This window comes from Callithrix jacchus, chromosome 5 (genome assembly GCF_049354715.1).
Source record: "Callithrix jacchus isolate 240 chromosome 5, calJac240_pri, whole genome shotgun sequence".
NCBI lineage: Eukaryota > Metazoa > Chordata > Mammalia > Primates > Cebidae > Callithrix > Callithrix jacchus.
This window is the reverse complement of record NC_133506.1, coordinates 164,696,484-164,710,803: the sequence shown is the minus strand read 5'-3', so window position 1 is coordinate 164,710,803 and position 14,320 is coordinate 164,696,484. Positions and strand designations below refer to the sequence as shown.

The following is a 14,320-nucleotide window of genomic DNA, read 5'->3' as shown; positions in this document are numbered from 1 at the left end:
CACTGACGGTCTGTGGCTGAGCACAGAAAAGGCTTCACAGCCCTGATCGACAGCACGGACTTGCAGAAGTTCTCATGTGGCTTTTAGAACCAGCCTTAGAACAACGACTGTGCTCAAAGCTCTGTCTTTTGTTGGCTGTGAGACCTCGGGCAAGTCGCTTTTTACCTCGGTTTCCTCCTCTGTGAAATGGGCCTAGAAATAGCAACTATCACCACAGAGCTGGGAGCATTGAATTAGTTAATAGACGCACGGTCCCTATGACAGGGTCTGGCCTGTAGGAGCCACTCAGGAAGCGTCACTCCAGCTACTGTCAGCTTGGCTCTTCCTTCAGGTCTGCAGCTCCCAGGAAGGGTGTGTCTGTCAGGTCTGCAGCTCCCAGGAAGGGTGTGTCTGTCAGGTCCGCAGCTCCCAGGAAGGGTGTGTCAGGTCTGCAGCTCCCAGGAAGGGTGTGTCTGTCAGGTCTGCAGCTCCCAGGAAGGGTGTGTCTGTCAGGTCCGCAGCTCCCAGGAAGGGTGTGTCTGTCAGGTCCGCAGCTCCCAGGAAGGGTGTGTCTGTCAGGTCCGCAGCTCCCAGGAAGGGTGTGTCTGTCAGGTCTGCAGCTCCCAGGAAGGGTGTGTCTGTCAGGTCCGCAGCTCCCAGGAAGGGTGTGTCAGGTCTGCAGCTCCCAGGAAGGGTGTGTCTGTCAGGTCTGCAGCTCCCAGGCAGGGTGTGTCAGGTCTGCAGCTCCCAGGCAGGGTGTGTCAGGTCTGCAGCTCCCAGGCAGGGTGTGTCAGGTCTGCAGCTCCCAGGCAGGGTGTGTCAGGTCTGCAGCTCCCAGGAAGGGTGTGTCTGTCAGGTCCGCAGCTCCCAGGCAGGGTGTGTCAGGTCTGCAGCTCCCAGGAAGGGTGTGTCTGTCAGGTCTGCAGCTCCCAGGCAGGGTGTGTCAGGTCTGCAGCTCCCAGGCAGGGTGTGTCAGGTCTGCAGCTCCCAGGAAGGGTGTGTCAGGTCTGCAGCTCCCAGGCAGGGTGTGTCAGGTCCGCAGCTCCCAGGAAGGGTGTGTCTGTCAGGTCCGCAGCTCCCAGGAAGGGTGTGTCTGTCAGGTCTGCAGCTCCCAGGCAGGGTGTGTCAGGTCTGCAGCTCCCAGGAAGGGTGTGTCAGGTCCGCAGCTCCCAGGCAGGGTGTGTCAGGTCCGCAGCTCCCAGGAAGGGTGTGTCTGTCAGGTCCGCAGCTCCCAGGAAGGGTGTGTCTGTCAGGTCCGCAGCTCCCAGGAAGGGTGTGTCTGTCAGGTCTGCAGCTCCCAGGAAGGGTGTGTCAGGTCTGCAGCTCCCAGGCAGGGTGTGTCAGGTCCGCAGCTCCCAGGCAGGGTGTGTCTGTCAGGTCTGCAGCTCCCAGGCAGGGTGTGTCAGGTCCGCAGCTCCCAGGAAGGGTGTGTCAGGTCCGCAGCTCCCAGGAAGGGTGTGTCAGGTCCGCAGCTCCCAGGCAGGGTCTGTCAGGTCCGCAGCTCCCAGGCAGGGTGTGTCAGGTCTGCAGCTCCCAGGAAGGGTGTGTCTGTCAGGTCTGCAGCTCCCAGGCAGGGTGTGTCTGTCAGGTCTGCAGCTCCCAGGAAGGGTGTGTCAGGTCTGCAGCTCCCAGGCAGGGTGTGTCTGTCAGGTCTGCAGCTCCCAGGAAGGGTGTGTCAGGTCCGCAGCTCCCAGGAAGGGTGTGTCAGGTCCGCAGCTCCCAGGAAGGGTGTGTCAGGTCTGCAGCTCCCAGGAAGGGTGTGTCAGGTCCGCAGCTCCCAGGAAGGGTGTGTCAGGTCTGCAGCTCCCAGGCAGGGTGTGTCAGGTCCGCAGCTCCCAGGAAGGGTGTGTCTGTCAGGTCCGCAGCTCCCAGGCAGGGTGTGTCTGTCAGGTCTGCAGATCTCAGGCTGTGCCTGGGCTTCCTCGGGCTGCAAAGGCACAGCCCCTTCAGCTTCTCAGGTCTTTCTCCTCATGATGCTCCCTGTGGTCACAGAGCCTGCACACGAGCCAGGCAGGCCTCATAAGCACTGTGCCAGCTCTAGCTCATGTGGCTCCAGGACGTGGCCGCTGGGATGCAGAGAGGTCAAAGGACTCACCCAGGATCATGCGCCAGTACGTGACAGTAAAGACCGACATTCCAGCCTACTCAGCTCAACACCAAGGTGACATCGCTGTGGTGATAATATGAGTATGTTTGACCCCACCCCCACCAGTCCAGGGCTTCTCAAAGACTCAAGGCCACTCCAGGTGCTACTGCCCTTATCCTACCTTGTTGCACAGTCCCTGCCCCCCCCCACCCCACTCCAGGGAGCTCTGGAGGCCAATCCCGGCCACCCAGCTACTGCTGACTTGGCACAAACCATGCATCAGCCTGAAGGGGGTCCAGCCCCTCATACTGGCATTGGAGCCTCTGGGCACCACCCCAGCACACAGTGCCTCCTCCTGAGGCTGAGAGAGGGAAGGGTACATGTGGCCCACTGCCTGGATCCCCCACGCTTCCTGCATGGCCCCGGAGGCTCTCTCCAACCCTGACCTCCTCACACCTTGTCCACCCTGCCAAAGCAGAGGGAAACCCAGATGCCAAACTTACAGCAGCCCAAACCCAGTCCCCCAGACCAGGACCTGACCAAGAGCCTGAAAAGACCCACATGCCAGCTCCCCCCAGGAAGCGGATGGGACACTTGGGATCAATGGTAACAGTTACCAACTTGAACAAAATGGGAAAATGTGTCCTCTGGAGAGAACACTGACCTGAACAGAAGATAGGATGGGTCTCAGAAATGCTTGAGGTGGAGAGGCTGCAGGTGCCAGGTCTCGTCCTGGAGACGTTTTCTACACATCTGAAGTCACAGGGCTTTGTCTCTCAATCTCTCCTAAAAAAAAAAAACGTGGTCTCCACAGCTGGCCCTGATTAAGGCAGGAGCCCACGCTTGCTCCAATCCAGTGCAGTAAGAGCAGGTGGGAGTACGTCTTGTAAATGGCTCCCAGCTGATCCCAGAGCAGTTGTTTCTAGAAATAGGAGACTTCAGCTGGGCAGCCCCCACGGGAGGATTTTTTTACAATCTCAGAACACCTGCAAACTTCCCAGAATGACCTGAGCTCCAGCCTCAACCAAGACAGTATAGAAAACCCCAGGCCTTGCCAGGTATGGTGGCTCCTGCCTGAAATCCCAGCACTTTGGGAGGCCAAGGTGGGCAGATCACTTGAGGCCAGAGTTAGAGACCAGTCTGGGCAACATAACAAAACCCTGCCTCTACTAAAAATACAAAAATCAGCTGGATATAATGGGGCACACCTGTGATCCCAGCTACTCGGGAGGCTGGGGCACGAGAATCTCTTGAGCCCAGGAGGTGGGGAGGTTACAATGAGCTGAGATGACACCACTGCACTCCAGCCTGGATCACACAGTGAGACCCTGTCTCAAAAAAAGAAAACCCCAGGCCAGGTGCGGTTGCTAACACCTGGAATTTCAGCACTTTGGGAGGCTGAGGCAGGCATATCACTTGAGGTCAGGAGTTCAAGACCAGCCTGGCCCACATGGCGAAATCCCGTCTCTACTAAAAATACAAAAAAGTAATCTCTTTTCACCCTTTTGGCTAAGATCAAGTGTAAAATCAGAAAAAGTGAGCATGGTGGTGGGCACCTGTACTCCAGCTGCCTGGGAGGCTGAGGTGGGAGGATCGCCTGAGCCCAGGAGGTGAAGGCTGCAGAGAGCTGTGTTCACACCACCACATTCAGGCCTGGGCTACAGAGTGAGACCCTGTCAGAGAAGAGAGGAGAGGGGAGGGGAGGGGACCGTTCCTCTAATTAGCCATCCTCCACTGTGAACAGTGACACCCACATGCCACCTTCACGGCCCTTCTCCCCGATGCTCCCTACTGTCCGACACCAGCCTCCACTTAATGCTCTGTCCTCACCCCTAAACATCACCTGTGCAGCTGAGCTGGGACCAGGACAGTCAGGCTGTCAGCGGCAGGACGCTACGCATCACTTCCTCCGCCTGACAGTCACACCCTCCTGACGAATGCTGTCACTGGCTAACACAATGGCTCCTTTGTTGCACGGTTATGAGCCATAAGTGACTGCTGTGCTTGCACCCCTTCACATAACCACAAAGTCTGAGGGCTGGGGTAGTTCCACACCTATGCTTGGGGTACACGGAAACCCCTGTCCTTACCACACATCAAAGACAGGAGCTCCCAAGTGATCGGAGCAACACACAAGTCACCCCTAGCCTGTGACTGTCTCTCAGCCCCAGCCCCAAGGCTTCCCTGCCCACAGCCCCATGCCCTCGCCACACACAACAGGAAGGAGGTGCATGTGCCCCGGAATCAGCCCTGGGTTTGGGTCTTGGTACCGCCACTTAGTGGTGTGACCTTGGGTAAGGGAATGGGCCCTCTGTGACTCAGTTTCCTCCTCTCTGTAATATGAGGACCATCGCAGAACAGACCTCCCAGGGTGTCACAGGGATTAAGCGATATACCGTAGGTGCGGCACCAGCTCGGTGCTCGGTACACGCTGGCTCCTGTTACCGCCCGTCAGTTCCTCTCCCTTCACACAGCTTCTCACGTTACTCCACGAAGGCAGAGGTTGTCAGCAGGCGGCCTCACGGGGCGTTTTCTTTGGTCAGCCCCGTTTTAAAAAATATTTTGTTGCCAACCTTTAAAAGACAGGAGATTTCACACAGAAATAGGATTTCCAGCTTGTGTTGTAAGTGCTGCCTGGCGTGGACTATCATCGAAGGCTGGAGAGAATGAGTGCTCGGGAGGAAAAGAGAGTGTCAGCACCCCATGCACCGTGGGGGAGGTAATGGAAGCAGCCAGCCGGCTGGCTGGGAACTGGAAAAGCCAGGTCCCAGCCTCTCTATTACTTTGCTGAGGCCATTATAACAAATACCACACACAGTGAGTGGCTTCACCAACAGAACTCCCTGTCTCAAGTTCTAGAAGCTAGAAGTCCACGATCAAGGTGTTGGTGGGCCGCGCTCCCTCTGAGGGCCCTGGGGAAGGGTCTGTGCCAGGCCACGCTCCCTCTGAGGGCCCTGGGGAAGGGTCTGTGCCAGGCCGCGCTCCCTCTGAGGGCCCTGGGGAAGGGTCTGTGCCAGGCCGCGCTCCCTCTGAGGGCCCTGGGGAAGGGTCTGTGCCAGGCCGCGCTCCCTCTGAGGGCCCTGGGGAAGGGTCTGTGCCAGGCCGCGCTCCCTCTGAGGGCCCTGGGGAAGGGTCTGTGCCAGGCCGCCCTCCCTCTGAGGGCCCTGGGGAAGGGTCTGTGCCAGGCCGCGCTCCCTCTGAGGGCCCTGGGGAAGGGTCTGTGCCAGGCCGCCCTCCCTCTGAGGGTCCTGGGGAAGGATCTGTGCCAGGCCACGCTCCCTCTGAGGGCCCTGGGGAAGGGTCTGTGCCAGGCCGCCCTCCCTCTGAGGGCCCTGGGGAAGGGTCTGTGCCAGGCCGCGCTCCCTCTGAGGGCCCTGGGGAAGGATCTGTGCCAGGCCGCGCTCCCTCTGAGGACCCTGGGGAAGGGTCTGTGCCAGGCCGCGCTCCCTCTGAGGGCCCTGGGGAAGGATCTGTGCCAGGCCGCGCTCCCTCTGAGGGCCCTGGGGAAGGGTCTGTGCCAGGCCGCGCTCCCTCTGAGGGCCCTGGGGAAGGGTCTGTGCCAGGCCGCCCTCCCTCTGAGGGCCCTGGGGAAGGATCTGTGCCAGGCCAGACGGAATCTCCAGCTGCTGGTGCTCTGGTTGGTGGCAGCCTTGCGTGCTGTTCCCCTGGTATTACATCTGTGTCAGATGGATCAGGGGCCCACTCTGCTCCAGTATACCCTCATCTTAACTAATCGCATTGGCATCGACCCTGTTTCCAAATAATGTCACATTCTGAGTGACCAGGGCTTAGGGTGTCCGCTCACAATTCAACCCGTAACCCCCTCTCTGCCCGACACCCTTGACACCTCCCAGGACCCCACACTGCTGAGGGAACAACTTCTCTCCGACACAGTGTCACATTATCTTCAATGACTTGGTAGAGAAAGGGTCTTCTCCTGAAAATGAAAATGAACTAAGTTGGGCTGTTGATCAATGAGACTAACCCAGTAGGTTACACATAAGAATTTTCCGAAGGGCAATTAATCAGGGAATGCTCCAAGGGAAACGAAGCCTCTCCCAGTGCACTCCAAGGGCGCTTCCTCCGCACTTAATTCAGCCACACGACAAGCAGACACTGGCCGGGCTTCGTGGCCCACGTTCGTCATCCCATCACTTTGGGAGGCCGAGGCAGAAGGATTGCTCGAGCTCAGAAGGTCGAGGCCAGCCCAAGCAACACAGTGAGACCCGTCTCTATTTAAAATAATAAATAAATAAGAGCAAAGCAAAACAAATATACGCTGAGCACCACCATGTGCTCAGGAGACAAGGGGAACAGGCTGTCTGCACTCAGGATCAGAGATGCAAGCACAGCAAGGCAAGGCCCTTGTTTTATGGCAGAAGCGCAGTGGAGGCAAAGGACGGAAGCTGAGGCGAGGGAGGGGCCACGGGAAGCCTGTTTTTGAGCTGGGCTGCAGAACGAAGAGGAGTTGGGGGTGTGGTGCCCACTGGGAGACCCCTGGAGAGCCCTGGAGAGGCAACGGCATGTGCAGAGACACAGAGCCCGGCATCAAGGACGACACAAGGTGATGGCACGTGCAGATGTATTGGGCAGGCCTCATTTTTTGGGTGTCCAACCCCGTGCTCCTTTTTGGGAGGGAATCGCCCGTGTGAGATTTAGTAACAGGAGGCAACGCCCTGCCTCCAAGCACGGAAACTACAAAACGTTCTATCAGTCAGGGTCCCGTCAGAAACCACACCAATGATTTGTACAGGGAAAGTGAAATGTCAACTGTTAATACCAAAAAAGGTAAAAGAGAATTGTAAAATTCAATTTAAATTTCATTCAAAGAATTAAAGAAGAGCAAGCGCAGAGTGCAGCTCTCTCCCCGTCCCCCTCAGAGCGGCGCTGGTGCACAGGCAGTGCCTGCCAAGGTGCAAAAGCTGGTTCACAAGAAGCTTCTTGCTAGGAGACCCAGAAACCTGACTGGGGAGTGAATGCCAGCAGACCTGCCACGGCTGACAGCCACAAGGAGGAAGGAGAAACATCCACACCAGACACGAAAAGAGACCCTTCCCTTAGGCTCACAGCATACCCTCCAGCACCCTACAAAGCCTAGCACTGCACCAGCTGGTAAGGGAAAAACGTTTGCCAAGGTCCAGCTCCAGAATCTCAAGTTAGGGCAACGGGGTGGATTTGTAGCTGACAGGCAGTGCAGTGACAGCCGGCACAGAAAAAATCCTACTCCTCCATTCCAGCACTCAAAGCATAGAAAACCAGACACACACGCACAGACACGCAGACACACACACACATGCACGCACAGACACACACGCACACACGTGCGGACACGCGCAGACACACGCACAGACAGGCAGACACACACGCACAGACACATGCAGAGACACACGCACGCACACACGCAGACACACACATGCACAGACATACGCACACACATGCACGCACACACGTGCACGGACACGCAGACACGCACACACCCACAGACACGCACGCACACATGCAGACGCGCGTGCACACAGACGCACAGACACACACACGGAGACATGCACGCACACACATGCACACACGCACAGACACACGCAGACACACACACGCACAGACACACGCACGCACACATGCAGACACACGCGTGCGCACACAGACACGCACGCACACACACACATGCACACACACGCACGGACACACATGCACACACACGCACATGCATGGACACACACACACGCACCGACACACATGCACACACACGCGCACACACACGCACTGACACATGCACAGACACACATGCATGGACACACGCGCACACGCACACACACACGCACACACACACACACGCCCCATGGGGAGTTAGCTTGGCCAAGATGAAAGCAATTGCAGCGCCTCCCAGTCCAGACCTGGCCACAGAGTGGAGACAGTCTGAATCAACGCTTCCTGCTTCAAAAAAAAAGTGCGCACGTGGTGCTTCCTGCTCTTATTCCTCTGGTCCTCCAGCCTCTGTCTGGTCTGTCCCCCAGTATTTTCCCAGTAAAGTCTTTTGCTGCTCAAATTAGACAGTGACATCTTCCGTTGCTTGCTCTCAAGGACCACAATAGATACGGAGGAGCAGCCGTAAGGAGATGAGGCTGGAACATGGGCAGGGGCTCCCCTGAGACCCGCTGTGCCCTCAGAAGTCCAGAGCTTTCTATTTTAGGAACAAGGAGGCAGGGAGCTCTTAATAAGAATGGGCTCTTGCAATAAAGATATTTCATGCCAGGCGCGGTGGCTCATGCCTGTAATCCCAACACTTTGGGGGACTGAGGAGGGTGGATCATGAGGTCAGGAGTTCAAGACCAGCCTGGCCAATATGGTGAAACCCTGTCTCTAATAAAAATACAAAAAATTAGCCAGGCGTGGTGGTGGACACCTTTAATCCCACCTGTTTGGGCAGCTGAGGCAGGAGAATCACTTGAACCCAGGAGGCAGAGGTTGCAGTGAGCCGGGAATGCCACTGCATTCCAGTCCGGGTGACAGAGCTAGACTCCATCTCAAAAAAAAAAAAAACGAGGTACTTCAGTATTCCCAGAAGGGATTGAAAACGAAGGCCCTTCTTCAGGAAAGATGGGCAAAAAAAAAAAAAGAAAGGAAAAGCAAATGAAGGCCTTGACCCGGGGCCACAGTACCAGAAAAACTGAAGAAATCAAAGAGCTGTGTGGATAGAAAACGCCCAGCACTTAGTAATGGGATGACGTGGGGAGGGCAGCGTGGCTTCACAACGGTCGCACGACACTCACGGAGCACCTTCCGCAGACTCTGCGTATAAACAAAACAAAGTTCCTTTCCCAAGGAGTTTGTGATCTGGGTTGACGGAGAAGACAGAAAACAAGCAAAATACGTCATGTGCCAGGTATGAAAACAACCAACACAGGTGAGAGGAACAGCAAGTGCTGGGGACTCGGACTCGCTCTTCTGCATAGCAGGGTTTTGCCGCCTCTGCTCTACTGACATTTGGAGCCTGATGATTCCTTGTGATGGAGACTGTCCGGTGCACTGTAGGATGCTCGGCAGCATCCCTGATCTCTGTGCACTAGAAGCCAGTAACGCCCCACCCCTAACACACACGTGTGCACACACACACACACACACGCCAGTCACAACCAAAATGTCTTCAGACACTGCCACGTATCCGGGGCTGGGGGTGGGAGCAGGAGATTGCCACTGCTGTGGGTCATGCTTGGGTGTTTTGGTTTTTCCTTATGGCCCAGCACATCTATCTTGGCAACTCCTCCCTGTATATGAGAAGATGTATCCTGAAATGTTAGGGTATTCTGAATTTGCTAATGGGAAACAGGACCGTCTGCACTGTGATTCGTTTTGTAAGATAGTGGGCCTTAGACTCTTCCTTTAAAAAAAAAAAATGCAATGTCAAGAAAATAAGCAAAAAACAAAAAACAACAAAAAAAAGAAAATAAGTAAATGAAAACTCTTAAGAGTAGTGGTCTAAGCTAAAAGGAACAAAGAGACGTGACAGCCAAGTAAAATGCTGAACCCGGACAAAGAAAAGCTTGAAACATTTTCGGGAACAATTAGGGAAGCTGGAACATGGGCTTCGTATTAGATATTACTGAATTTCTTTTTTAGGTGCGATAATGGTTTGGGGTTATGTAGGGGAATGTCCTCATTCTTTGGAAACAGATGCTGAATTAGTAGGGGTACAAACTAAAGGTAAAGTGTCACAAGGACCACAAGGTCCTTTCAAATAGTTTAGCAAAAGAACATATATGGGTGTTTGTATAAACTAATGATTAAAACCCACTTGATTTCCTTTACCATGTGTAAAAAGGCCCAATTTTGTAAGAAGAGTTATTTTAGAATATACATAGAAAAACATCTGGAGGGTATATGCCAGACGTCCAACTCTGGCTGGCTGTTATAAGTTGTCTGACTTATAAGGTAACAGCACAAGAAAATTTAAACCAGGTGTTGTTAAACCAGGGAAGAAATACAAAGGTTTTTACCGCTCCTGCAATAATACTAAATGTTGATACAACTTTGTCAGGACGATGCTGACAATACTCATGAAATTGTCAGTTTCACAGAGAAAAGGTTAAACTGTCTTTTAACTAATGAAATATTAATATGCTTCAAAAATGTCTTTTCACAATAATTTTCTTGCCAAAGGAATGTATACAGTACAAGTAAAACTGGCAAAACCTGAGTAGGATTATAGAATACATTAACGTCAATATCCTGGCTGTGATACTGTGCTATAGTTTCGTAAGAGGTTACCACTGGGGGAAGCTGGGCAAACGGTACGTGGGATCTTTCTGTATTATTTCTTACAACTGCATGTGAGTCTGATACAAGTTATCTCGATTAAAGACATTGTCCTCAAGGAATCTGCACACATACCAGACACACGAGGACAAGATAGGAAGCAAAAATCTTTATTTTTAAAAAATTCACATTTATTAAAAACAGCAATCTCTAGCCAAATAATATAAAGCATTTTAAATTACCTGAAAGTATATACACTCTTTGTATAAGTGAACACTTAAACTGTACAGATTTAAACAAACGATCATTTAGCAAACACGTTGGGTCACTATTACCTACTTAGCACCTCGTAAGGTGTTTGAGTGCTTCAGAAATAAAAGAGCAAAACACAAGAACCACTGTCATTAAATATGTTTATAAGAACATCAAATTAACTCAGTCACAGTACTTACTGTACAGTAATCGTGCCCTCATTTCTTTGGAAAGGCTATTAAAAATCAAATGTACATATAATACACAAAACTGGATATTTTACAGTTTATTTCATTAAACGTGTGTTTAAAAAGTTAAGTAAACACAATCTTCCTAATTCATTCATTTCATGGCAAAATGAATATGGGCCTTCTTACTTTCTACCTTCTCAAAATAGAGAGTAAAAACCTCTATCAAGCAACCCCCACTACCAATCTAAACTAAGTGAAAGGAAGTGAGCTGTTAAAATGACAACGATCAGGGCAGGTGACCCAGGTGCACTCCGCAGAAGCGCTGCCTCCGTCATGTCTAACGGGCATCAAAAGGTCCCCTGGTCCCATTCCAGAATCCCTGACAGTGTCCACCTCTAGACTAGTGTTTGAATAACTCAGAATTCCCTCCTTTTTTTTTTTCTGCGATGGAGTCTCGCTCCGTCACCCAGGCTGGAGTGGTGCAGTGGTGCAATCTCAGCTCACTGCAACCCCCGCCTCCCGGGTTCAAGTGATTCTCCTGCCTCAGACTCCCAAGTAGCTGGGACATCAGTCACATGCCACCATGCCTGGCTAATTTTTTGTATTTTTTTTTTTTTTTTTTTTTTTTTCCGTAAAGATGGGGTTTCACCATGTTAGCCAGGATGGTCTCAATCGCCTGACCTCGTGATCAGCCCACCTTGGACTCCCAAAGTGCTGGGATTACAGGCATGAGCCACCGCACCCGATCCAGAATTCTTTTTGAACTAAGAAGCTGGGTACCTTGTCATCAGAGGCAAAACCAATCCAATCAGGAAACAGGAATTTGTTGGAAAATTCATAGAGATGCATAATTTATGATTCCTGACATGGTGTGGTGGTTTTCAGATGTGGATACTGTTAGGTTTGCTGGTAAAATGTATTCTGCTGCAGCCAGGCTGGAGATCCACACGGCTGGCCCACAGTACAGCACAGCCAGCTGAATGAATGGACAGGACATTCGAGTGTCTGCTTTTCAAAGAACTGCTGAAACCAAAGGCAGCGTACAGAGGCTGGTGACCTGGACCTTCACTCATGTGGACACTATTCATCAAGTCTCCTTCTCTCCTTTATGCACCAAATTTAAGACACCTTGATTGGTACTTTGCACTCACAGACTCGCCCTATCATACCATGAGGATCTTCACTAACGGCACCGCACACACCGATGGTGAGGGGCTGCAGCTCCCTGCTTTAGAACCTCTCGCACTGCAGCAATTCAAGGGGAGCCAATGCTGGAGCTTCACAGGAAGTCCTCTCTTTAAACTACCTCACATCAAACAGAGCAAAGGGTGACACCCGGAATTCCCAGGAGGGCAGAATGTGTTCTCAGAAGCAACCAATCTACTCCAAAGTAAACTTCAAAATGATAGAAGAAATATTACATTAAATAAGGGTGTAGAAATACCCCATTTCTGGAGATAAAAAAAGAGTCACTGTGGAATGCTCAGTGGTTAAAAGTGTTACAGTGTTTCACGTTTTAGCGAGGCTGCTTTTCTGTAAAGTTCTCGGCACTATTTACTGTAACCTATGTCTACTGCACATCTTTTACCAGAACCACCTCACTGCGTGTCTGCCCTAGCTCTCTCTTCACATTTCTTGTGACCATTTAAATGAGGCAGTTATCGCCAATCACAGATTAATCTTTGGCATTTTGATGTTTTAGAGAAGAAAACATCGATCTTGTAACACTTTATTCTATTTCATTCTGCAGTCAGCACCGGGCAGCGTGGTTCTCGGGGACACTCCCACATCCAATCCCTCGGTGTCCTGCAGACTGCCAGACTTCTCAGCCTGCTCCTCCCAGACAGGTGGTTCAGGTGCACACCCCGGCGGGCCTGCTTATTTAGAAACTGACAGCAGGAGGCTCAGCTGAAAAGCAAAGTTAAGAGCTATGTCAGTTCTCCCATGGAAGACCGTCCTCAGGAAAAGTCGGGGAGGAAGGGGAACAAGGGCTGAAATGCCTCAGCATCATGCAACACAGCCAGGTAACTAACCTGCGCTGCATTCCCTGAATGGAAAATAAAGCTGTTAGAGCCTCCAAAACAAAGTAAGAGAAAAACACCAAGACTTTTATGAGACTAGTAAACATGGCTGTAAAACTGGCCCACAATGCTGCCCTATTTCTGAGGCAGCCACTGGGCACGGCCACTGGAAGGCCCTGACACCAAATCTAGGCTGTCAGATCACTTAAAATCCAATGAGGATGACGGCAAAAACTATATACAACACTGACGGTGACAGAAACCTATCTCCATAATCCACTGTGCCTTGTTCTATGCAGAGTGCTGTGGGAAGAGTTGTGGGTTAGCTGTCCTTAAACTGACTTTTTAAATGTACAAGAACAGACATGACAAGTGAATTTCAACACACGTGCCAATTCTGACCAACTGCAGGAGCAACCTGACCACTCTGTAGCAGAGGCCTGGGACGCCAGAGCCAGGACACAGCAGTGACGGGAGGGAAATGGCTGCCTGCACTGCCGGTGTCTGACACCCAGCCTCAGAGCCTTGTGGGTAAATGGACCTGGCTGTGAGCCACTGTCAGTACAGCTGCTTTGCTGATGCGGGTCTCATTCATAAACGAGTGCCGTCAGAAGAGGGATGCAGAATCACCTCTGTGCTCTTCCTTCCAAAAACACAAAGCCTGAATCTAATCATGGTGAGAGAGAACATCAAATGGAGAGACAGTCTCCAAAACAACTGACCTGTGAGGTCAAGAAAGGCCTTCACACTGCTCCAGGTCAAAGGAAGCTAAAGAGATGTGACAATTGACTACAGTGCACGGCCTGGGGAAACTGAGAGTGTCAGGAAGACAGTGCACGGCCTGGGGAGACTGAGAATGTGAGGAAGACAGTGCATGACCTGGGGCCAGGCCCACACTGGGGAGACTGAGAATGTCAGGAAGACAGTGCATGACCTGGGGCCAGGCCCGCACTTGGGAGACTGAGAATGTCAGGAAGACAGTGCATGACCTGGGGCCAGGCCCGCACTTGGGAGACTGAGAATGTCAGGAAGACAGTGCATGACCTGGGGCCAGGCCCACACTGGGGAGACTGAGAATGTCAGGAAGACAGTGCATGACCTGGCGCCAGGCCCGCACTGGGGAGACTGAGAATGTCAGGAAGACAGTGCATGACCTGGGGCCAGGCCCGGACTGGGGAGACTGAGAATGTCAGGAAGACAGTGCATGACCTGGGGCCAGGCCCACACTGGGGAGACTGAGAATGTCAGGAAGACAGTGCATGACCTGGGGCCAGGCCTGGACTGGGGAGACTGAGAGTGTCAGGAAGACAGTGCACGGCCTGGGGAGACTGAGAATGTCAGGAAGACAGTGCATGGCCTGGGGCCAGGCCCACACTGGGGAGACTGAGAATGTCAGGAAGGCAGTGCATGACCTGGGGCCAGGCCTGGACTGGGGAGACTGAGAGTGTCAGGAAGACAGTGCACGGCCTGGGGAGACTGAGAGTGTCAGGAAGACAGTGCATTACCTGGGGCCAGGCCTGCACTGGGAGACTGACAATATC

The 14,320-nt window shown here is 52.7% G+C and overlaps 1 protein-coding gene across 1 annotated transcript in view; it reads right to left on the bottom strand.

Moving 5' to 3' along the window:
- Positions 1 to 10,469: 10,469 nt before the first annotated feature.
- COG3 (component of oligomeric golgi complex 3) overlaps positions 10,470 to 14,320 on the bottom strand; it is a 68,179-nt gene continuing 64,328 nt past the window's right edge. Inside the window, exon 23 of the mRNA XM_002749031.6 lies at positions 10,470 to 12,666. Within this exon, the coding sequence (XP_002749077.3) occupies positions 12,637 to 12,666 (30 nt within the window). The 3' untranslated portion in view covers positions 10,470 to 12,636. The remainder of the gene's footprint in view (positions 12,667 to 14,320) is intronic.